Consider the following 25,645-nt stretch of genomic DNA (forward strand, 5'->3'; position numbering starts at 1 on the left):
CCCTGTGGGTTCCAGGGTTTGGGTCCTGAGTTTTTTTGGGGTTTTTTTAGGCAGGAGCAGATGTTTTATTGCAATCCATGGACTTATAAGGCAGCCTCTTGTGGCATACTGTTTTGCAGGAAGATTAATTTGTCAGTATGCAGCAGCTTTAGAGATAATGCTTTCTTCCCAAGACAAAAAGGGGAGGGGAGAGATCCTCAACACTAAGTAACATCTCCTGCACCATTGGAGCATCTCTAACAAGTAGATCTTGGTACCTTGTTTCAACCCCCCCCCCAATCAATAAATAAAAGCATATTGATCATAACCGTGGTCAACTCCATCTTTGTGTGAGAAAGATGAGGAATATAGTGTGGTTGCCCCCCAAATCCATTTTGCTTCGAAGTCAGACTTTTTGTCCACCTAACTCAGTGCAGTCTACTCTAAAGCAGGTGAAATTCTGCCGCTGTCCACCAGACAATGGTGAACTTCTAATTCCTATCAACCTCAGTCAGCCTATTTCAGTGGTCAGGAGGATGAGAACTATGATTCAGCACCGTCTGGAGGGCCACAGTTTCCGCACCCCTTGTCTACTCCAGTGATACAGGCAGAAAATTGTCATTTCCCAGGCTGGCAACTCAGAAGCATTTTTAACTGGAGATGTCAGCAGTTCAGCCTGGGACCTTCTGCATATCCAGCCTGTGCTCTTCCACTAATAATCTAGGGTCTCTCAGTTGTAATAAACCCACTCTACAACCACCTCAAAGTAAAAAATAAGAAATGCTCAATTTCACTTCTGTTGCTGCACCCGTCTGCAAGGCTCAAGGTCTTTTTCACAAGTAAAAATGTCCATCTATGTTTATACAATGAAGCATGCAAAGTTAAAAACAAATATTTTATTAAGCACGACAGCCTAGCTAGGTTGCACAAAATAAACCATCAAGTAAGGCAGAGATCCCATCTTTGCAGGGAAAGCAAGACTTGCTATGCTTGATGGAGGAATTCCATTTCTAGAGGAGAGAAGCTATTTGCTATCTGCTATTTCTAAACAGAGTTTGTTGGGCTCATGAAACAAATTCCTGCTTTCTTCCAAAGCTCACAGGTACCAGGCACTGCCACTGTCCACCCTTTGGGCTCTAGAACTCAAAGTTCCCAAACTGAGATGAGCGGTTGTTTGGTTTGGGCTGGGGTTTGTAGCCAATCAGGTCATGTATTATCTGCTCCCGGCTCTTATGATCAGTGTTGAGTCCCAGTGCACCCTCACCATCGCTGGCTCCCACCACATCCACTTCTTCAGCAGCATCTTGCAAGCAGACCTTTCCCCCCGTGGCTCTCTCTCGGGTGCCCCGGGTCCTGAGTTGAGGGAGCAGGGGTGCCCAGCAGCAGGTCCGCTGCCCTCCGCTGACTTGGGAGTCTTATTGGGTCTCCTCGGAGGAGGCGCCACGCCGAAAGCCCCAAAGAGCAGCGTCTGGCGCTGGCCACAGGCAGGGAGAGGACGGGAAGGAGGCAGGCGATCAAACAAGTGGAGGAAGGAGGGAAGGATTTTGCTTCTCTCCTTCCTTCCTTCCCTCCCTCCTCCACTTGTTTGCTCGCCTGCCTCCTTCCCGTCCTCTCCCTGCCTGTGGCCAGCGCCAGACGCTGCTCCGTGGGGCTTTCAGCGTGGCGCCTCCGAGGAGACCTGAGGAGACTCCCGAGTCGGAGGAGGGCGGCAGACCCGCTGCTGGGCACCCCTGCTGGGTGGGCACTGTGGCGCATTGCGCCAGTCAGCCCAATGGGAAGGACGCCTCTGGTCTAAAGTGAAACAAACCGTGAGCTCAGATTTGCACAGAACATTAAACCAAACCATGGTTTAGCTCCTGGCAGCATAGCAGGAAGAGGACCAGGGGAGCACCAAAGTGGCTGCCATTTTCTGAATGTGAACCAACAGGCTTGCTTGTTCCTACTGAAGTGTAATTTGGCTTAGCATTACCAGTGAACAGATATGAGAGGATCAGAATTCACCTAGTACCATGACTGGCAGTTCTCTTGTGTGTTTTAGGAGTGAGGTGATGGAGGCATATTTGCAGGTCTATGCTCTAGAGCAGGCATGTCAAACCTGCAGCCCTCCAGATGTTTTGGCCTACAACTCCCATGATCCCTAGCTAGCAGGACCAGTGGTTGGGGAAGATGGGAATTGTAGTCCAAAACATCTGGAGGGCCGCAGGTTTGACATGCCTGCTCTAGAGCATACGTCTGTCAATATAGACATTTTCACAGGCTTAAGTTCACATGAAGTTGCTTTGCTACCTTTCACAATCATTTCCTTTAGCCTTTCCCCCTTAAAATCTGCAATTACAGGTGGAAAGTTTTTTTCATTTCTTTGACATAGTTAAGATTTTGAGTATATTTTTATTGTGTGACTTTGTGACCAATAAGGACACTTGGAATTGTTTTTGAAGATATAACTCAAAAACATTTCTGTTCACAGAAAAAGAATTATTTGAATTAGCTGTTAAGAAACAGCGTTTACAGGCCAACTTGGAATCCAATTTGAAAGAGCTACAGGAAGCTCAGACACTTGCAGCTACCGAACCAGGCAGTATCAGTGGTATGTTTGCTGTAATATTTCATGTTGTTAGGTATACTTTTAAAACATATCTACTTTGGATTTCAGGTCATTTCAATATAATTGAGCTTAAATTCAATGCTAATATGGCTTAATCATACTGATGAGTCTTAGAAGGCTGCTGTTCTGATTACTGAGATAAGATGTATGATGGAATTTGAGCAACTAGCATTATAAATGTAAATATATATTTTTAAAATACCCAGTTAATACACGTATTGCATAGTAGTATTTTGTGTAGTTTTTTCAGCATACATTATCATTTTGTAGAACATAAACTACAGCAGCTCACTGAGGAAACAAGACTCCTGACTCTAGATCTAATGGAAACTATGAACAATATGCAAAATGTTGAACGCCGTGCTTCAGAAAGGGCACTGATTGAAACACCCACTGGTAGGTAGATAATGAATGATGTATAATACTATGGTATTCATAGTATTACTTCAGTGTTTCAAGACCCCCGTTAGTGTGAAGAGCAGGAGTAGAAGTTAATCAAGTAAGTCCCTTTTCATTGTTCTTGGATAAGTTTTAGGTCTGTGAAAAATTTTCTTCCGATCTCGTTTCCTTTATTGCCTCATGATATTTTGTGAAATTATTATATAATAATAGTTTTTGTAACCAATCTTCCTTATTCGGGACCTCTTGTGATTTCCATGCTCTTGCTATTAATAGCCTTGCTGAGGCCATCATATAGCTCACTATGCATCTATTCTTGGGTTTTATATCGTCCCTTAGCATTCCTAATAAGAAAATTTCTGGTTGTTTTTTAAACGAATACTTCAAGATTCTTTTTAATTCTTTATATATTAATTCCCAAAATTCTTTGATAAGACTACAATTCCACCATACATGTATATAGGTACCCACATCTCTGTGACATCTCCAACAAATGTTACTGGCCCCCGGATACATTTTAGCCAACTTGGCCGGCGTTAGATGCCATTGGTTCTGCATTTTTAATAAATTTTCAATCAAATCATAATTTGGGGTGAATTTCGTATCTCTTTTCCATAAGTGTTCCCACTTTTGTACATTAATTATTTTTCCTAGATCCTGACTCCACTTGATCATAAAAGTTTTAGTTAGAAAAACTAACAAAATGAATTTCAATAGGAACAAATGTAACGTTCTACACAGGCAGGAATAACCAGCTGCACCAATATAAGATGGGGGATACCTGGCTTGCCAGTAGTACATTTGAAAAGGATCTACGGTAGGGGTCTTAGTAAACCCCAAGGGTAACATGAGTCAAAAGTGTGATACAGCAGCAAGAAAACCTAATGCTATTCTAGGCTCCATCAACAGAGGTACAGTATTCCAATCAAGGGAAGTAATAGTCCCACTCTATTCTGCCGTAGTCAGATCACACCTGAAATTCTCTGTCCAGTTTTGGGCACCACTGTTTAAGAAGGCTCTTGACAAGCTAGAAGTTGTTGTGCAAAGAAGGATGACCAAGATGCTGAATGGTCTGTAAACCAAGCCTTATGAAGAACGGTTGAGGGAATTGCATATGTTTGGCCTGGTAAAGATGAGACTGAGAGGAGATATGATAGCCATCTTCAAATATCTAAAGGGCTGCCACATGGAAGATGGAGCTAGCTTGTTTTTTCCTGCTCCAGAAGATAGGGCCCAAACCAATGACTTCCAGCTACAAGAAAGGAGATTCTGACTAAACATCAGGAAGAACGTTCTGACAGTAAGATTGGTTTCACAGTGGAACAGACTCCAATGAGAAGTGATGGACTCTCTTTCCTTAGAGGTTTTAAAGCAGAGGTTGGATGGCTATCTGTCATGGATGCTTTAGTTGAGATTCCTGCATGCAGGTAGTTGGACTAGATGACCCTTGGGGTTCGTTCCAACTCTACAATTCTATGATTCCTTTGCAATATAAAAAGAGAATAAAATACAACTAATAATGATTGATTGATTAAAATGCTACTCCTTTTGTAGCAAAAGTATTTCTCAAATCACTTTTCATAGCCTTTATGAGGAAATGTTCACTTTTTTGGTCTCAAAAATTAAATTCTGCACACCCCCCCCCCACAAAAAAGAGTTACTGGTAGTTGCACAATTAGGCAATTTTATACCTTAAAATTAATGCTCTTACAGCCCTCTTCACTTTCGATAGTTCACTGTGTGCATTGCATTCATATCACATTCAGTAACTTTCAGCCTCAGTTTCCCATCTGTTTCCATGCTTTTTCTCTGACACATTGGGAGGCAATCCTTATAGATCAAAAAGAATGAGCAACTCCAGAGTTTCATGTTTTTAATTTATAGAGCTACAGAAGGTAGATTATTCATTATTTATTTAAAAGAATTTTTGGCCCACTTTATTTAAAAGAATTTTTGGAAGGAAGGAGGGAAAACTGTGGTAATAAGGATTGGTTTAGTTGTCCAGATGGATTATTTTATTTTGTTTTATTACATTTATATATTGCCTTTATTCCCTCATCTAAGCCGAGATAGTGTATTTGTGGATGGGAATATAAATATTCAGTGACTTCAGGATTAGTCTGTTTCTTATCCCCTTATATCAGGACAAGATGATTTCTCATAAGCTCCTGTAGTGAATGTTGTGGTGGGGGACCACTTTGGTATACTTCCAGAATTATTTCAGTTACGGTAGCTTCTTCATCCTTTCTTATATGCAATCCGCAATGTATTTATATGAAATAATCAAGTTTTTAAAATGATTTTTATTTATTTTATGCTAATATGCTAGTAATAAGGACATTTGAAATAGTTTTTCAAGGGACAATTCTGAAATATTTCTGTTCACAGGAAGGAAGTTCTATGATCTCTTGGAGAAGAAGCAACAGTTGGAGGCAAATTTGGAATCCAACTGGGAAAAGCTACAAGAAGTTGAGGCTCTTGCAGCTACCCAGCCAGGAATTATCAGTGGTAAGTGGGCTGTGATCACTAATGCTTTTAATTACAATCTTAAATATATTTTGTTGAAGAGGCAAACCATTGCCTTAGCTGCCTTGCCAATATGCTTGTCCAGCTCAGCATTGATGAAGAGATTACTGAAGGTATGGTGGAACCCAGATAAACAAAATAGTTTGCCACCTCAGGTGTGTGGTCACCAATGCTGATTCATGGAGTGCTGGTGACGTCCTGACCCAAGATGTTGGTCTTCATTAGGCTGATGGTAAGGCCAAACTTTATGCAGGCTTCAGCAAAATGGTTGATGAGTCTCTGTAGAGCTTCCTCGGAGTGTGCTATCAAGGTTGCAAACAACATCTCTCAGATAAGGATCTCCTGCACTTTTGTTTTGGTGTGGAGATATGCCAGGTCCCTTCTTGTATGGATGTACACACCATCTTCAGTTGAGCTGAAGGCATATGAGAGCAATAGGGAGAAGAATATGCCAAAGAGGGTTGGGGTGAGTATTCAGCCCTGTTTCACACTGCTCTTTATAGGGAAGGCATCTGGGGATGAACCATCATATTGGACTGTGCCACGCATGTTTTTGTGGAAGGGCACAATCATCTTGAGAAGCTTAGGTTGGCATCCTATCTTGTTGAGCTTTGTGAAGTGTCAAAGTGTCATTTTCAGCTGACAAGGTCAAAGGCCTTCATCAAGTCTATGAAGGTGATATACAAGGGGCTCTTAGCATTTCTCCTGCAGCTGGTACAGTGAGAAAATCACACTCTCTCACTGGCTGGGAGAGCAGAGCAGATCAGGCAGGGACTAGGATGGTGCCAGCCAGTCTCTCTGGTCCCTTCGTGCTTAGTTCTCCTAATCCATGAAAGGATGCATTCTTACAGTTCAAGAGCAAATTCTGGCCATGCAAAAGTACTTGAGAAGAGCACAAATCAGGGCTGGTGACAGGTGTGGCCCTGGGAGAATCTCAAGAGCTTGAAGAGGATTGGAAGGCAGCATTTAGTTCTAGGGCAGTGGTGGCCAAACTTGGCCCTCCAGCTGTTTTTGGACTACAATTCCCATCATCCCTAGCTAACAGGACTAGTGGTCAGGGATGATGGAAATTGTAGTCCAAAAACAGCTGGAGGGCCACGTTTGGCCACCACTGCTCTAGGGCCTGATATTCACCACCTCCAATGTAATGTACATGGAATGGTAGAAGTGCTCTATAAATGTTAAGCATTAGTCTCTAAAAATTTGAGATATTAAATACTAATCGCACTATTATATTTAGTGCAGTTATTTTAGCACATATTAAATATTTTATTATGAATTGATGTGAATTTTTGATAGAGCGTAAACTAGAGGAACTGGCTGAAGAAAGAAAGCGTTTGACTAAAGAACTAGATGCAACTGCAGAAGATATATTGGAAGCTCATCGCCAGGCTTCAGAAAAAGCTCTGTTTAGGAAACCTGCTGGTAAGTAGGGAATAAAAGACCTTGAATATTAAAAGGGAATTTAACATGCATATTGTTTTAAAGTTCAAAGCCCAGTTATCCCTTCACTGTTAACACTGAAACCGTTGACACTGAGGGATAGAAGACATCAGTCTGACAACCTTCTTCTGTGCCTGGATTGAGCCCCCGTGGGAATGTCACCTTCCTCCAACTACAAGAAACAAAGCAGAGTCCATTAGATGCAGCAGCCAGATAGGTTTTAACTTCTTAAATCTTAAGATATGCATTGCCAAATGAAGAAGGTATTTACCATTTTTATGAAATGATGCATTTTTAATACATTTATTCATTTACGTAAATTTATTAGCAGTGAGGACATTGGAAACTGTTTTTCAAGATATGATTCAAAAACTTTTTTCCTTTTCCCCCAGAAAAAGATTTATATGCACTGTCAGAGAAGAAACAAATGTTACTTGAAAATTTGAAAGGGCTGCAAGAAGCTCAGGCTCTTGCAGCAACCCAATCTGGCATTGTTGGTGGTAAGTATGCTGTCATTTTTCCTTTTTTCAACTATGATATTAAACACATGCATTTGGAATTAAGGTGTTTCAATTGCCAAGTATGTTTTTAATGCCTATAGCTGTTTGTTTCTATATCGGTATACCTGTGGAATCTGCAACAAAATGTTACAGTGTGGGCTGTTCCTGTTCATTATGCCAGCTATACAGCTATGCTTTCTTTCAGGAGACTCCATTCCCTCCCCTCCCCTCCTTGGGTTTCCATTCTTCTCCAACACACAGTCAGTATTCTGTGGCTAGTGAACATGTTCGGTCCTCATTGGCTAGTTTATGATTCCCCTCCCCAAATGATACTGCTTCTATGAATTTTTGAGTTTTGCTGAGCATTCTCATTCTTATATTTTGTTTCTTAGTAGTTCTGTTTTCACATAATAACCATCATAACTCAAATCTTATCTCCCTATTAATACATATGTTTAATATGCTAAATCAGTAAGAATCATTGCATGTTTTTATACAATATTATATATCAAGACAAACCATGGTTTGGTGTTACATCTGAATGCAGGCAATTAATATTTGAACATTCAGTGAGCAATATATAATATGCTCATTTATATTAAATATTTTTGATATTGAATGCTAATTATGCTATTATATATAGTGCAGTAAATTAATTAAGGTACTAAATTAAGGTAAATTAAGATTTTGTCACAAAATTTGGTCTGAAATTATTTTTTAGAGGAGAAACGGAAGCAGCTTGCTGAGCAAAAACAACGTTTGGCTGCCGATCTAGAGGCAACTATGCATGATATACAAAAGGCACAGCGTCATGTTTCAGCAGTGCCTACAACTATGTCACCTAGTGGTAAGTTGAGAATAAATGACCTTCTGTCTACAGTCACTTTTTGTTGTTTCAATAAAAAAGTTCTCCGAAAAGAGGTAAAAAGGGCATTGGGTCTTGCTTGGCACTCCTTTGTCATTTCTGGGGCAGGGCTGCTGTCAAGTTTGAGAGGGCTATAGACAACCTTTCCTGTCTCCCTACTTGTACCACTGGGGTGCCCCCCCTGGCATAAATTAATATAGCAGTGGCTTCTGTAGAAGCTGCTCAGCTGCTCTCTGGAGAGCACCAGAAAGATTGCCACTGCCTGCCCCTACTTGAAGCATGTCCTCATAATTTTACCCAGTAGCAGCAAAGAGAGCTGACAGTGCTCAGCCCAGTGCTCACTATAGGAGGCTGGAGGAAAATGACTGCAGCCACCACCACCATATTTATTGCCCCAGAATATTGTAATTGCAGTAGTAAAATGATGAGTGTGATAGCCATTTCCATGGTGAGTGCTGAGCTTGGTGGGGGGAACTATTTTTTAAATTGAAGAGGGGGAGAGACAGCATTGACCCTGGGAAGTTACTTCGTTACATTCCCAGAAGGTTTTCATTTGTCTCACTTACCATATCTTAAGATCTGTACTGATGGATTAAGTTTTTATTTTTAATTAAAGATTTCATTTTTGCACAAGTTTCTTCATCTTTTGCAGCTATGATATTTTTCAAGTGCTTTAACCCTGATTTAAATTTTAAAAACCTTTCATTTTCCAGAAAATGAATTATATGAACTATCGGAGAAGAAATCTCTGATACTGGAAAATTTGGCATTCAATCGGAAACAGCTGCAGGAAGCTCAGGCACTTGCTGCTTTGCATCCAGGCACTGTCAGTGGTATGTTTTCAGAGCGTGCAGCAGCCACAAGACTTGCTACATACCCAAATTTGGCATTTTGTAAAACAGATTCCCTTGGTCCAAGTTGCTTTGTGGATTGCTTGATTCAACTTATTTCTCAAAGTCTACTTTGTTTCCCCTTCTTCATTCACTTTTTGGAGGGCAAAAAACTAAAACTTTTTCCCCTTTTGAGAGAGGTAAATGAAGTTTGTAAGCATATCAGCCCCGGATCAATCCACAAACAAATGAACCCAGGGACTTTTGTTGTGGATAACTCTGAAATGTGATCTTTTCCATAAAAATACTGTCCCTTTAACTTTTAAAATATTTAGGTGGACTGGAGGTAGATGAAATTTACTGGCAAGTTTGCCCCTTCTGTGGTCATGAATCCTGCCAAATGTCTGAAGGGATAGCTCTGAAGGGATAGTCATTGTGTTTTGAGCAATGACATAATAATAATAATAATAATAATAATAATAATAATAATAATAATAATATTTATACCCCACCCATCTGGCTGGGTTTCCCCAGCAACTCTGGGCGGCTTCCAACAGAAAAATAAAACACAGTGATCTATTAAACAGTAAAAGCCTCCCTAAACAGGGGTGCCTTCAGATGTCTTCTAAAAGTCTGGTACTTGTTTTTCTCTTTGACATCTGATGGGAGGGCGTTTCACAGGGCGGGCACCACTACCAAGAAGGCCCTCTGTCTAGTTCCCTGCAACTTGGCTTCTCGCAATGAGGGAACCGCCAGAAGGCCCTCGGTGCTGGACCTCAGTGTCCGGGCAGAACGATGGAGGTGGAGACGCTCCTTCAGGTATACTGGACCGAGGCCATTTAGGGCTTTAAAGGTCAGCACCAACACTTTGAACTGTGCTCAGAAACGTACTGGGAGCCAATGTAGATCTTTCAAGACCGGTGTTATGTGGTCTCGGCGGCCGCTCCCAGTCACCAGTCTAGCTGCCACATTCTGGATTAGTTGTAGTTTCCGAGTCACCTTCAAAGGTAGCCCCACGTAGAACGCATTGCAGTAGTCCAAGCGAGAGAGTCTGCAGGCAGGTAGGGTCTCAGCCTGCATACCAGATTGAGCTGATAGACAGCTGCCCTGGACACAGAATTGACCTGCGCCTCCATGGGCAGCTGTGAGTCCAAATTGACTCCCAGGCTGCGCACCTGGTCCTTCAGGGGCACAGTTACCCCATTCAGGACCAGGGAGTCCTCCTCCTGCCCGCCTCCTGTCCCCCACAAACAGTACTTCTGTCTTGTCAGGATTCAACCTTAATCTGTTAGCCGCCATCCATCCTCCAACTGCCTCCAGGCACTCACACAGGACCTTCACTGCCTTCACTAGTTCTGATTTGAAAGAGAGGTAGAGCTGGGTATCATCCGCATACTGATGAACACCCAGCCCAACCCCCCTGATGATCTCTCCCAGCGGCTGCATGTAGATGTTAAAAGCATGGGGGAGAGGACGGAACCCTGAGGCACCCCACAAAGTGAGAGCCCAGGGGTCTGAACACTCATCCCCCACCACCACTTTCTGAACACGGCCCTGGAGGGAGGAGAGGAACCACTGTATAACAGTGCCCCCAGCTCCCAACCCCTCTAGACGGTCCAGAAGGATGTTATGGTTGATGGTGTCAAAAGCCGCTGAGAGATCCAGCAGGACTAGGAAACAGCTCTCACCTTTGTCCCTAGCCCGCCGGAGATCATCGACCAGTGTGACCAAGGCAGTTTCAGTCCCATGATGAGGCCTGAATCCCGACTGGAAGGGATCCAAATGGTCCGCTTCTTCCAGGCGTGCCTGGAATTGTTCAGCAACCACTCGCTCAATCACCTTGCCCAAGAATGGAAGATTTGAGACTGGGCGATAGTTGGCCATATTGGCCACATCTAAAGATGGTTTTTTAAGAAGCGGTTTAATAACCGCCTCTTTCAGCGGGTCTGGGAAGGCTCCCTCATGGAGAGAAGCATTCACCAACCCGCAAAGCCCATCGCCCAGCCCTTCCCGGCTAGCTTTTATAAGCCAGGATGGGCAAGGATCAAGGAGACAGGTGGTTGGTTTCACTCGTCCAAGCAGCCTGTCCACATCCTCGGAGGTAACAGATTGGAATTGATCCCACGCAACTGGACTAGACAGACCTTCCACACTCCCCCGCCCCGGTGCCTCTGGGTAAGAAACTGGAAACAAAGATTTTTGCTTACCCTGTCAGTCACAATGTAGGTTTGGAATTGAAAAATATATATTATAATATAAAAATTAAAGGAAAATAGAATATGGGACACAAGATATTAAGGCCTAGAAGCATTGGACTTTATAATTAAGTCCTCAGCAAAGCCAGTGTGTGGCTTTCTGCTGGGACAGGCTTGCTTGGGTGGGGTTTGCAGGCAGGGTGCGTTCTATGTTTCTGTTCTGTGTATAGGCTTTGATCGTCATCTGCACCATTCTCTGCACCATCCTCCCTTTTTGTAATGGCATTTTAAGTTTGCCATATTTAAAGCCTGTAGATCATAATGCATTTCTGGCAAAACAGCAAAAAGAACGTAGTAGCACCTTAAAGACTAATACATTTATTATGACATAATATTTATTGGGCTACACTTTACTTCAGTAGATGCATTCTATGAAAGCTGATGTAATAATACATTTGCTAACCTTTAAAGTGCTACTTGATTATTGTTTTGCTTCGGCTGTAAGCCATGCCTAGTAATAATAATAATAATAATAATAATAATTTATTATTTATTCCCCAGCCACTCTGGGCGGCTTACAACAGACAAATGAAGTAAAATAATCTATTAAACATTAAAAGCCTCCCTAAACAGGGCTGCCTTCAGATGTCTTCTAAAAATCTGGTAGCTGTTTTTCTCTTTGACATCTGATGGGAGGGCATTCCACAGGGCAGGCGCCACCACCGAGAAGGCCCTCTGCCTGGTTCCCTGCAACTTGGCTTCTCACAATGAGGGAACCGTCAGAAGGCCCTTGGTACTGGACCTCAGTGTCCGGGCAGAACGATGGGGGTGGAGACGCTCCTTCAGGTAGCGTCTACTAACTACCTGACTAACTGTGACTAACTGTTTGATTGAAAGTGCACCAGAGTAATATGCTGTACTCAATACCACACAATGACCCTGTGCCAAGAGGAGGAATTTTAAATTTGGTCTCCAGATCTTCTGGTGGGCTGACTTTAAAAAATACAAAGAAAAAATACAACGCTGTTGCCGATTGACTTACTGAGAAGAAAGTGCTGGTCTGGTTATGAATTATGAGCCTCATAAATAAATGGCATGATCATGCACAGAGTGCACCTATCTCACCAATGAGGAATTTCTGTTAGCATGATGATTTCACAACACCCACTGCTGTCCAAACAGAAATACATCTCCAAGCATGTATTTGAAGAAGGCCCCCCTCCTCTCAGCGTTAGGCTTTGTTGCTTCAGGATTAGCAAATACATTTTTTAAAAACAGTAATTACTGCGTGTATATTTAAGGTCCAATTAAACATTGCCTTGGGCTCAATTGGGGGGTGGGCAGGATATAAATGTAATAAGCAAGCAAGCAACAAATGGTCACTGCGTGTACTTTTTAAATTCCAGCCATTTAGTGCACTCATTTAGTGCACTTATTTTATTCTGTAGCCATTTAGCACACTTATTGTATTATAAATTGCCCCAAATTTCTTTATAGACCATAAATTAGAAGAATTAGCTCAAGAAAGAAAGCGTTTGACTGAAGATCTAAGAGAAGCTGTGCAGAGTCTACATGAAATACAGCGGCGTTCTTCACAAAAAGGACAGATTGATTCTGTTGGTAGGTGGACAATATATGACCTTCAGGGTTCCCACCCCCCAAGGGTTTCTAGTGTTGTAAGCCCAAATACCATTAGGCTATTGAGAAAAAGGAGGTAGAAGCAAGTTAATCTATTAGTATGTGCCCTCAATCACATGTGCATGCATACATTGAGGTAATGCATGTGTCACCAATGTACATTTACATCTCCTGATATAGCTTTGAGTGATATAGCTTTGAGTGGAAATAATACTATATTATAAACACAAGGTAGTTGATACATATGCATAGGAGACTTTGCCAAAAGCCTTACTGAAATTAAGATACACTACATCCACAGCATTCGCCTTGTAATTCTATCAAACGAAGAAATGAGATTTGTCTGTCATGACTTGAGAAATCCATGCTGGGTCTTAGTAATCACAGCATCCTTTTCTAAGTGCTCACAGATGGACTATTAAATTATCTGTTCAAGGACATTTCCTGGTATCAGTGTCAAGCTCACCGGTCAGTAGTTCCCCAGATCTTCTTTTTCACCCTTTTTGAAGATGGGGACAACATTTGCCTGTCTCCAGTCTGCAGGGACCTCACCCATTCTCCAAGAATTCTCAAAGATTATAGACAGAGGCTCTGTCTATAACAAATTGGCTGCTAGTACAGTTTGATGGTGATATTCTACCCTAGTGAGCAGTTGAGCCACCATATTTTGCACTAGCTGCAGCAGCAGATACGGAAGAGGAAGAGTAGTAAAGGTTTAAAAGAAGAGGGCTCCGGGATGTACTTGAAAGTGCCCTCATGGAATGTAAATGGACTTAACAATAAAACCAAAAGAAACCAAATAGCACATGCCCTGTATAAACAAAAAATGAACACCATATGTTTACAGGAAACACATATTAAAAGATTTCATCGAAGAATACTATGAAACACAAGATTGGGACAAGATTTAATCTCCTAAAATAAAACAAAAGGGGAGTGGTTTTTATGTTAATCCCAAATCAGATCTTAAACAAATATTCACATAGCTGCCAAGTTATCCCTTTTTTAAAGGGATTTTCCATTATGCTGAATAGACTTCCTCGCGAGAAAAGGGAAAACTTGGCAGCTATGTATTCAGGGATAAGGAAGGTAGAATAATAGGGGTGGAGGTCAAATGGGCAGGGAAACGAAGGATAATTGTGGGAATGTATGCTCCAAACGAACAAAAATCAGAATTTTACAAAGACCTAGAGGAGAAATCATTTGAGGTATATGAGGGGACAGTTGTGTTAATGGGCGATCTAAATAGGGTTGTTTCTTTAGATTATAATAGGACAATACGAAACAGATTGGTTAAGTAACCATCAGTTGAGTGCAATATTTAAGCTAGATAAAAAAATATGGATTTGTGGAACAGAACTCGCAGTTTGAAAAGGTGCTATTAGGATCCAGGGTCAAAATATTATCCAAAATGTGTAACTTATTACTTGAGTGGGAGACAATGGAGGAAATGGTAAAGTCTTCAATGGTAAGTTGGGCTAGGGACATTGGACACAATATTGATTTTGCATTATGGGAACAACTATGGAAAGTAAATTCCTGGTTTACATCATGCTACACATTAAGAGAAAATTTTATGAAGATGCAGCATAGATGGTATTTGACACCAAATAAACTAGTGAAAATGTCAAAATCAATAAAGGGTAATTGTTGGAAATGTAGGACAGTAGAGGGAACCTTCAATCACCTGTGGTGGACATGTAACATAATTAAAAATTACTGAAAAATTATCTATAATGAACTAAAAAAATGTTTAGAAATCCTTTTCTAAAAACCCAGAAGCATTTTTGCTGGGGTTAATAAGAACAGAAGTCACCAAAAAAAAACCAGAGAAATTTGTTCCTATACATGTCAACGGCCTCCTGTATGTTACTAGCCCCCAAATGGACAAGGTACCAACAAAAGAAAAATGACATATTAAACTGTTAGAATATGCAGAGCTTGCAGGAATGACCACTAGAATTAGAAATCAAAATGATGAAAGTTATAACGACTGGATATTTTTTAGTGAATACAGTATATGGAAAAATATTCTAAGCAAACAATCTACCTAGCAGGATGGTAAGATTTTCAGCAGTGTAATAAATAACTAAAGTCTATAAAAGTAGTTACAACAGATGGGGTGAACCAAGGAAATATGGGGAAAAGAGATAAAAGGAACCATGGAAAGAGAGGAGAGGAAGTTGGTTAAGGAATGTTTTTGTTTTGTTTTGTTTGTTTGTATAGGAAATCTTAAATTACAACCTCTTTTTTATTTTAGAGATTCTTTTCTTACTGTATTTTTTGTCCATTTTTTGTTGACATGGAATTATAGCAGAAACTCAAATAAATAAAATTATTTTAAAAATCCAAAAACAATTAGGTATAATATAGTTACAGATATATTGGTGTACATTAGTGCCCCTAGTAGCTGATGATACATTCCAGGGTCCAGACTTTTCCCAGGGGCACAGGGCATAAGGAACTACAGATGGATGCATAATCTTCCTGATGGAAAAATATGCTAACCCATGGAAGTAACCTCAATTGATCTGCAGAGCCCCAGACAGTTAGTAAATCAGTCCCTATTCTAGGCTTTTCTCACCACTGAGGAGGGGGCAGATAAATTCAGATGGGCTGGCTTTTGTTCTGTGATGCTGTTAGCAATGAGGACATTTGAAACCATTTTTCAATAGGTTATTATTTGTGTGTGTGTGTGTTTGCAGAAGAAGAATTAGAAGAATTGGCTATGAAGAAGAAACAGTTGCTGCAAAAGTTGGAATCCAATCAGAAATTACTAGAAGAAGCTGAAGTTCTTGAAGCTACTCAGCCAGGCACAATCACTAGTATGTATACAGTGATTTCTCATGATTTATGTTAATCTAAAACATATATGTCAGGATCACAGCTAACCTAGACCCTGTAGACATGGACAACAACAACAACAACAACAACAACAACAACAACAACAACAACAATTTTATACCCCGCCCATCATAGCTGCCAAGTTATCCCTTTTTAAAGGGATTTTCCCTTATGCTGAATAGGCTTCCTCGTGAGAAAAGGGAAAACTTGGCAGCTGTGCCGCCCATCTGGCTGGGTTTCCCCAGCCACTCTGGGTGGCTTCCAACAGAATATTAAAATACAATAATCTATTAAACATTAAAATCTTCCCTAAACAGGGCTGACTTCAGATGTCTTCTAAAAGTCTGGTAGTTGTTTTTCTATTTGACATCTGGTGGGAGGGCGTTCCACAGGGCGGGTGCCACTACCGAAACCCACATCTTCATGGCTTCCTTCCTCCGGTCCTTTCCTCTCACATGTTCATGTTCACTAGTCTGCTGAGTGAGAGATACCAGCTACTCACTTCCTGCTTGCTCTGTGCAGCCACACCCTGACCACCACGATTGGTTGAGGTCAGCCATAAGCAACATTCCAACATGTCCCAAATATGTGTCCTGCTGGGTAAAAAGATGGAGCATTGGGCCTTGCCTGAAGCAACACCTTGCCTGAAGCACTTTTACATAGGGAAAAAATACCCTTTCCCTAGGAGAAAGATGGGCTTGCTCAGGGATGGAGGCAACCTGCAGAACAGATTGGGAGAAGAAAAGTGTGCTTTCTTAGCACAGAGGTCAAACTGACCTCTGGTGGGAAGCAAGTATGCCTTGCACAGACAGTGACCATTTTAGGCACACACGCATGCATCGCACTGAGCCAGGAAGTGACCCAAAAGAAAAAATCACAAAAATGGGCGGGGGTGGAATGAGGTGTTTGCTGGCTTTGTCTCTTGGAATGTAACCCCCATGTAAATTGGGAGTTGCCTGTACTGCAGGTTGGGACTGGAGGGTGTGGTGGGCTCTGGAAGGATGCTGCCTCTGCCCTCATTGAGGAGCTTCCACTGCTTAAACAATCAGGACTTAAAGCGTTCTAGACTGCACCAGAACCTACGGTAATCACCAAGGTCTAATATGCTATTTGATATCAATAAATGCCATTGCTTGTTTTTGTATGTCATTATAAAGAAAAAGAAAAAGCAAGCACCCTGAAATCCAGGTTTTGCTTGACACCTGCACTTTCCAGGATATGTTCTCTGTTTGTAAGACTTAGCTCTCTCTGCAATATGATGATAAAAATGCTGCACTGTGCTATAGAATTTCTGACTACATTACTGCGATAGTGCTAAGCATTCCTATTAAAAATGTTTAGATAATTTTGTATACTAATTGCACTTTGTAATGTTGTTATTTCAACTGCATTAATAGTATGTTATGAATTGGCCTGAAATTGTTTTGTAGAGAATAAACTAAAGGAGGTAGCTGAGGAAAGAAAACGTTTGACTGAAGAACTAGAAGAAATTCTACACAAGATGTTACTGAAAGAAGTACAGCATCATGTTTCAAAACCAACTGGTAAATACTAATTAAATTATACTTGTAGGTGCTTAAGTCTACATATTGTTCCAGGAGTTGCATGCCTAATTAAAGTGAATAAAGTATGTGTCAGACCACAAGCTAAATATATAGCATAGCACGTTTCCTAATTTTCTTAAAAATTTGTTATAATTAGATTTTTAAAAAGATTTTACATTGTATTTTATATTGTTTTAATCCACTATATTAACTTTTAAAGATATTTAGGTACTTAAGATACTTAGGTAGACAATTGGCATACAAATATTGTAAACAGATAAAAGGTCAACTTTTGTATTTCCCCCATAGGCTCCCTAAATTTTTTGACACTTTCAGAAGAATTTCAGTTAGCCTTTACCCCTTGCTTTAAAAGCTGCAAGGATGGATGAAATTTGTCTTGTTACAAAAGAGGCAAGTTTTTACATCTGAATATGTTTCTTCATTTTATGTGAAGATGGGTGATTTCCAAGTTCAGCATACTCTGAGTAGATCCATTGGAATGAAGGGACTTCAGTGAGTCTACTTTGAGTATACCTTAGTTGGATATCACCCTCACTTAGCAGTTAGGACATATTTCAAGAGATAATTCTAAAACATTCCAATTCATAGAAAAGGAGTTATATAAACTGTCAGAGTGGAAGCAACATTTATTGGACAATTTGGAATCCAACATGAAAGAGCTAGAAGAAGCTTTGGCTCTTGCAGCTACCCGACCAGGCCCTAGCAGTGGTATGTATATGATTATTTTTGCTGCTACTTCTGTTAACATCTTAAAGATACAAACCTGAAATACAATGTCCTTCTATTTCAGTAGATATTATCTACTGATATAAATATTCAGTAGTCTGCTGTTCTACAACTCAGATAGAACAGCTATAATGCAATATTCAAATATTTTAGAAAGTTCAAGAATCTAGTTGGCTTTGCAAGTCTCTAGGGATAGAACCTATTGTTTTCCATCCTGACAGGGACATTAGAATGTAGAAATCTGTGTCTTCAAAAGGTAATACTGACCATCGTGACCTTTGTGTTCTTTCTCCTTCGGTTGTTCATTAGACATTCACATTCCTTTATTATATGGAAAGCACATAACATATTAAGTACAAAAAGATGTGACAACAACACTGAAAATGGTGCTTACTTGAGTGGGTAGATAATGAGATTAATCTACAGCTGGGCAAAAAGAAGAGCACAGTTTCAGCCAAAATTAAACCATTCTTAGTCCAATTGGCAATTCCATTCCAGTTGTCCTTCCTTATGAATACATAAGATCACTGCTGGTTAATGATAAAGGGTTTTTTTTACTCACTGTCTTTCAGCTTGTGTTTGCAGCACGGCTTGTGCTATTTCATATTTAACAGAGTTGAATGGTAACTTGAGACATTTAAACATTCAAATGATTTTTGTTGGGGGAAATGAGGTAACAGGCAAACACAGAAAAAAATACTTAATGCAGCAACTTCAGAAAGATAGATGGTCTTTAGGTTTAAATGTATTGCGTTTATGTAAGTTACTATTAATTGTATTATCTAATATTAAAGATCATGCCAACATCCTTAGTAACATCCTTAAAGTGTTGCTAAACAAATTGTGAAAAAATTGTCATGTAGATAATCTATTAGAGAAGTTAAATGAGGAAAGAAGAACTTTGATTAAAAACCTGGAAAAAGTTGTGGAAGATTCACAGAAAATGAAATCTCGTCTTTTTGAGACAGGTGGAGTAATAAAACCCATTGGTGAGTACATAATAAATGTATATATATATAAACACAAGTATTATAACTATAGTAATCAAAACAATCTAGAGATTATTATGTATTGAAATATCGCCAAGTACATAATATTATGTACTGTCATTGTACTATATATATAGTCTCAGAAACTACTTTTCACGATTAAATAATAACTTATGGTTTCCTGTGATTCTAGCTGTAAAAATAACATTTAAAACTTTGTTTTAATTTTTAAAAAACATTTTCATTTCTAGAAAGGGATTTAAGTCATCTTTTACAGAAGAAAAAACTGTTTTTGGAACGCTTGGACTCAAATCTCAAAAACTGGCTAGAAGCACAAAAACTTGCAGCTACTCAACCAAGCAGTACCAATGGTAGGTATATCATATGGTTAATTATCATCATAATCTTGTGTGTATGCTGCCTTTCCATAGTTAAAACCATGCTCAAGGTGGCTTACAACATGAAAAGATTCACATAATCACAAATGTTGCAAAAGTACTCAAAACAATAAATAAAACACAACACAAAGTATACAAACAAATGGAACCATTTTGGTTCAACCTATGGATGAGCCTGCTGTTGGTTCTGGTTATTGTTGTTTTGTTCTTTCAGTTTTTATATAAAATAGTCCATGTCTTCCAATGTGGTCTAGGATTGGAAGAAAGCTCCTAGAAGAAAGCTAATGGGGATCTGGCTCATAGGGAGCTGTTGTAGAAGGTGTAATCCCAATTGTCTTCAATGCCCTCAGGAATGCCCAGTGAACAGGCATTCAGAAAATAATAAACTTCTGTTTCCACCCCCAGCATATACCTATTGACCAAAATGTATTTAAAATGTATATTTAGAAACACTTTATTACAATAAAAGGTGTCATTTTATCCAGGACTGTTATTTAAAATTGAGGTTGTAAGTGAATTATTCTACCTTTCTAAGTTTTATAGGCAATAACTTTCATGTTCCTTTTTAGATATGGCTGTCTTTATTCTAGAACAAATGAGAATGAAGGGAAAGCACCACTGATAGTACAACAGAAACAAGCAACACAAAAATCACCCACCCCAACTTCGAATTTGGTTGCTAACTTCTTTCCCCTTGAGGAATATTTGTGCCTCAGTTGTACTTGCTTGCAACAGTATTGCTGTTGCACAGTAGAATTATTTATTGTGATTATTCCTAAAAACAAACGACACCTTGAGGGATAATCACCTTGCAGTTTGAAGGCTATGTTAAGAAATACATTTCTATTGTTAAAATCTTCTTTCCCCTGTTTTTGTAGAGAAAAAATTTAAACACCTCACTGAAGAAAGAAGGCTTTTGGCTGCAGGCCTGGAAGCAGTTATTCAAGATATACAAAATATACAGGATGCTGATCCAGAAAAACAAATAAAAGCCAGAGGTGAATATAGAATATGTAATTGCAAAATTCATTCTTTCATTTTTGTTGTTGTTTAGTCGTTTAGTCGTGTCCGACTCTTCGTGACCCCATGGACCATAGCACGCCAGGCACTCCTGTCTTGCACTGCCTCCCGCAGTTTGGTCAAACTCATGTTTGTAGCTTCGAGAACACTGTCCAACCATCTCGTCCTCTGACGTCCCCTTCTCCTAGTGCCCTCAATCTTTCCCAACATCAGGGTCTTTTCCAAGGATTCTTCTCTTCTCATGAGGTGGCCAAAGTATTGGAGCCTCAGCTTCACGATCTGTCCTTCCAGGGAGCACTCAGGGCTGATTTCCTTAAGAATGGATAGGTTTGATCTTCTAGCAGTCCATGGGACTCTCAAGAGTCTCCTCCAGCACCATAATTCAAAAGCATCAATTCTTCGGCGATCAGCCTTCTTTATGGTCCAGCTCTCACTTCCATACATCACTACTGGGAAAACCATAGCTTTAACTATACGGACCTTTGTCGGCAAGGTGATGTCTCTGCTTTTTAAGATGCTGTCTAGGTTTGTCATTGCTTTTCTCCCAAGAAGCAGGCGTCTTTTAATTTCGTGACTGCTGTCACCATCTGCAGTGATCAAGGAGCCCAAGAAAGTAAAATCTCTCACTGCCTCCATTTCTTCCCCTTCTATTTGCCAGGAGGTGATGGGACCAGTGGCCATGATCTTGGTTTTTTTGATGTTGAGCTTCAGACCATATTTTGCGCTCTCCTCTTTCACCCTCATTAAAAGGTTCTTTAATTCCTCCTCGCTTTCTGCCATCAAGGTTGTGTCATCTGCATATCTGAGGTTGTTGATATTTCTTCCGGCAATCTTAATTCCGGCTTGGGATTCATCTAGTCCAGCCTTTTGCATGATGAATTCTGCATATAAGTTAAATAAGCAGGGAGACAATATACAACCTTGTCGTACTCCTTTCCCAATTTTGAACCACTCAGTTGTTCCATATCCAGTTCTAACTGTAGCTTCTTGTCCCACATAGAGATTTCTCAGGAGACAGATGAGGTGATCAGGCACTCCCATTTCTTTAAGAACTTGCCATAGTTTGCTGTGGTCGACACAGTCAAAGGCTTTTGCATAGTCAATGAAGCAGAAGTAGACGTTTTTCTTTCATTAGTGGAGGTAATTATTGAAGGTTACAGCGTCACTTTGTGATTGAAGGCAGGTGAAGTAGGCACCTCCCAGAATCCTGTTCAATTTCCTGATTTTGTTGAAGTGGTTGCATTTGTATCTAGCTCCCTCTTTACTTAGGCGATTTCAATTTCCTTTTCAATTTTTTCCTTAGCTTGTTCCTCTTGTTCTTCCATTTTCCCACCACACTACCCCTTCTCTGGAACTGCTTGTGGTTTGCCTCAGTGCATCTTCTCCATCCTTACCCCTCTGGTCTTCCTCTTTTCTCTGTTTTTCCGTGGCTCTCTTGCCCTGTTTCTCTGGAAACTCAAAATCAAGAATACAGAAATCTCCCTCTCCCTCTCGCCCTCCTTCCTACCTTAGCCATTTTAGCAGAAGGAAGGATAGCATGTGTGATGGTTTTTTCTGCTGTACCTAACCTCTCTCTTTATCTGTGAATCCTGAATGTGAGAGTAGGGAGTGGAGTGAAGGTTCATAAGTAGAAAAGCAAATCTCTCATCCATTATGCCTACTTTGTTCCTTTAGTATGCAGAGTTTGGGGGGCACTTGGTATTAACAAAAACCTTGCTGAGCCTCCTTCTGCACCTTCCAAGGGTGCAGCAGTAATAGTTGAACCATAGTCTTCTGTGAAATCACTCCCAGTTCCCAGTCCTTTCAAAACCGTAACCAAGGCTGAATAGTACTCCCCTTTATTAGTCTGTTTCTATGACTGACAAATGTGGTAATTTAGAGTTTGAATTTATGGACATGTTGAAGCTTCCAGCCATTGACACACTGGTTTCTTAATTCATTGTCTAAATGAAATTCTCCTGCCTAAATATGAGGATGCCCAATTTCTATTGAGAGGAGGCTGGACTTGCTCTCTGCAGGTTTCATGAGGCAGCAGCCCTAACCATGTATACTTCTTGCTCTGCTTCTATGTTAACTTGAGCTTCCCTAATATGGCTGGATGACCTCCTTGGCAATCCTCATCAGGACCAGACCCTCCTCAAGATATCCAGAGCAACAGCTTTTGTGGCTAATGCCACACTTGGCAGCACACAGTTTGCAGCTCACTCTCTGGTGTCAGAAGGAGAACCTGTAGTTGAAGCTCTGGGATGCTGATACCACAGCTAGAGTTGACTTATGGGGCAAATTTTCAGGGAATATGCCCTTAAAGATGGCTTAGTTGAATTTTGCAACAGAAGGAGGTTCTTGTCTTTTCTTGCCTGGAGAGCTATTTCTTTTGTTGTTTTCCTTCATATGACTTTCATGGCTTTTGTCCACAGGGCATGGATTCCATACCCAACCACTCTTGCTGAAACTAATCTTACTGCTCTGCAAGGCCCCAGCAAGATCCTAACACTGGTAGCGTCAATGCTTCTAAAGGGGGTCGCAGCAACGATGCTAGTGTGCATTCAGTGGGAGGCAGTCTTCAGTCTTTAATAATAATAATAATAATAATAATAATAATAATTTATTTATTTATACCCCGCCCATCTGGCTGGGTTTCCCCAGCCACTCTGCGCGGCTTCCAACAGAAAATGAAATAAAATGAAAATAATGAAAAATGAAATAAAATAATCTATTAAACATTAAAAGCCTCCCTAAAGAGGGCTGCCTTCAAATACCTGGCAAGCCCAAGACCTTGGACAGATGGATACTCAACTTCAGGGCTACAGGATTTATTTTCTAGCCCATCGCCACCACCTTGGTTTTTACAATCTCTGGTTTCCAAATGACCAAAGAAGGAATGCCATCCAGCACCTTCAGAGCATGGCAGAAATTGAGCCAGTTACTCCAGGGGGAGTCCTCCTTCAGCATCTACTCCATTCTTAATGGTGCTGAAATCTCTAAGGCAGCTAAACAAGCATCACCGAGCTCCTTTACTAGAAACTACAGAACTGACCCAGAAGTTGTAGATTCTGCCCAACATAGGGAAGCTTAATATCACCCCTAAATTGAATAAATAACTACATAAATAAAAATAAAGATGACCTTCTACAGCAACACGAGAAAGAATTGCTGGTTGTGGTCTAAACCATAGCACCTAAGGCTTGCCGATCAGAAGGTCAGCAGTTCGAATCCCCGTGACGGGGTGAGCTTCCGTTGTTCGGTCCCAGCTCCTGCCCACCTAGCAGTTCAAAAGCATTTCAAGTGCAAGTAGATAAATGGATACCGCTCTGGCAGGAAGGTAAATGGCGTTTCCGTGCGCTGCTCTGGTTTGCCAGAAGCGGCTTAGTCATGTTGGCCACATGACCCGAAAGCTGTACGCCGACTCCCTCGGTCTATAGAGCGAGATGAGCGCCGCAACCCCAGAGTCGTCTGCGACTGGACCTAATTGTCAGGGATACATTTACCTTTATCTGAATGGTAATTCTGTGTTGCTGGCAAAGGTCATGAGACCTCACCCTAGTTTCTTGGCTGCTTCATTTAAGTTACCTAGTTTTTAAGTTTTCTTAAAAATTATGTAAAATGGTTACAATTCTATTTCCTTATTATTAGAGAAGTAGGTATTTTCTTCCTCTTTTCTGTGTTTTGTCTTGTCCAGCTGATTTGTTTGAGCTTGATAAGGATGCAAATAGGATTCTGGAAGTGGCTACTTCCATCAAATTCTCTTTCCTGCCTTCAGCTACAAGGTGGTACCTACAGAACTGCCATTCAGATAAGAACTAGTGGTTCTTTATCACAGCTAAATGTCACTTTGCATCTCATATAATTCAAATAGCAGAGAAGCATGTTTCAGCTATTGCTTTTTTGTGTTAAAATATTTTTTATTGATTTGTTTCAAAAGAAAAGTGCAAACATAAAATAAAGAAAACAGAATAGAAAAATGTAAACCATAAAGCATCACAGACAAACGTACAAAGATATAGCACATATCCAAAGGGATAATAAAGTATTAATTCATACAAAGGTTCCCATTGCAAATAATAAAAATACATAAAGGTATCCACCACCAGTGAGTTATATAATTATTAAGCATAAAGGTTCTCTATAGACTTACATGAGCCAGACATTTGCATATCCTCATGGCTGAGTGATCATGTGCCTCAATAGTTGTATAAGAAATGAAATAATGTCATATATTTTAAAGAAACCAATCATTTGAGCTCTGTCCTTTAGATGCTTTTAGTTTGTGAGAGATGTTTTCAAGAAAGGCAATTTGCCAAACTTCAGCTAATATTTGTAAAATATTTCTTTGTAGAAATGGCCTTGAAACAACTATATGAAAAAAAGAGAGTGTTTTTGGAAAATTTGAAAACAAATTTTAAAGAACTGCGAGAAGCCCAGGCTCTTGCAGCTGCCGAGCCAGGTGGTATCAGTGGTAAGTATTTTACTGGGCAATCCAAGCCATGGGAATGTGTCAAACAGCTCAGCTGCCAGTGATCCACCAACATAATAACCACAGCATCCATACAGCATTTGGTGGAGTGGTCACTAGCACAACATGCCTATGACTGTATGATATGCACATGCATATCATGTGTTGCTTCTGCTCAGCCTCCAGCCAACTCTGCCCCTCGAGTCCACCCTCTCATTACTGCTGTAACTTTCCATTTCTTCTCTGCACACTTCCTCCCTGCCCAGTATGCTATCAAAACACTCCTCTCTACTATGTCCTGGCAACCACTACTGCACACAAGCGCTTTTGTCTGAGTCCCTTATCACTCTTGTCACCCCTTGAACTTTGACTCCTACCTGTTTGCTGTCTGGTTCCTCACCCTTTCGTTACCCCAAGGTTAAGCTACCCTTCCACTAGCCTCAACTGCTGAGCCAGGGTTTCTCTCCCTCCCTTGCTGCCTGTGTACCTTGCCTCTGTGCTTTGCTGAGGTTCTTCCTTCACTCTGCTGAGCCTGTCTCTTCCTGTGACCCTTTCCCTGTGTGTTTGTTTTGAGGCCTCCATCTCTGGCTGGAGTGCACTTTTTATCCCACTGGGCTATGTGCGCCTGCAGCAGGGACTATGTGTGCCTGCAGCAGGGGATGCTGGGAGC

At 40.7% G+C, this 25,645-nt stretch overlaps 1 protein-coding gene and 1 pseudogene across 1 annotated transcript in view; one reads left to right on the top strand and one right to left on the bottom strand.

Moving 5' to 3' along the window:
- The window catches only part of CCDC7 (coiled-coil domain containing 7), a 172,071-nt gene that overhangs the window by 114,507 nt on the left and 31,919 nt on the right, over positions 1-25,645 (top strand). Inside the window, exons 51-65 of the mRNA XM_088654182.1 lie at positions 2,447-2,566; positions 2,855-2,980; positions 5,372-5,491; positions 6,809-6,934; positions 7,345-7,452; positions 8,174-8,299; positions 9,031-9,150; positions 12,840-12,962; positions 15,686-15,805; positions 17,255-17,368; positions 17,978-18,097; positions 18,979-19,104; positions 19,356-19,475; positions 20,381-20,500; positions 24,859-24,978. Of these exons, the coding sequence (XP_088510308.1) occupies positions 2,447-2,566; positions 2,855-2,980; positions 5,372-5,491; positions 6,809-6,934; positions 7,345-7,452; positions 8,174-8,299; positions 9,031-9,150; positions 12,840-12,962; positions 15,686-15,805; positions 17,255-17,368; positions 17,978-18,097; positions 18,979-19,104; positions 19,356-19,475; positions 20,381-20,500; positions 24,859-24,978 (1,809 nt within the window). The remainder of the gene's footprint in view (positions 1-2,446; positions 2,567-2,854; positions 2,981-5,371; positions 5,492-6,808; positions 6,935-7,344; positions 7,453-8,173; positions 8,300-9,030; positions 9,151-12,839; positions 12,963-15,685; positions 15,806-17,254; positions 17,369-17,977; positions 18,098-18,978; positions 19,105-19,355; positions 19,476-20,380; positions 20,501-24,858; positions 24,979-25,645) is intronic.
- LOC148684280 (anaphase-promoting complex subunit CDC26 pseudogene) lies at positions 1,116-1,734 on the bottom strand (annotated as a pseudogene).

The sequence above is a fragment of the Zootoca vivipara genome, chromosome 11, assembly GCF_965207765.1.
Source record: "Zootoca vivipara chromosome 11, rZooViv2.hap1.1, whole genome shotgun sequence".
In the NCBI taxonomy this organism is placed as follows: Eukaryota; Metazoa; Chordata; class Lepidosauria; order Squamata; family Lacertidae; genus Zootoca; species Zootoca vivipara.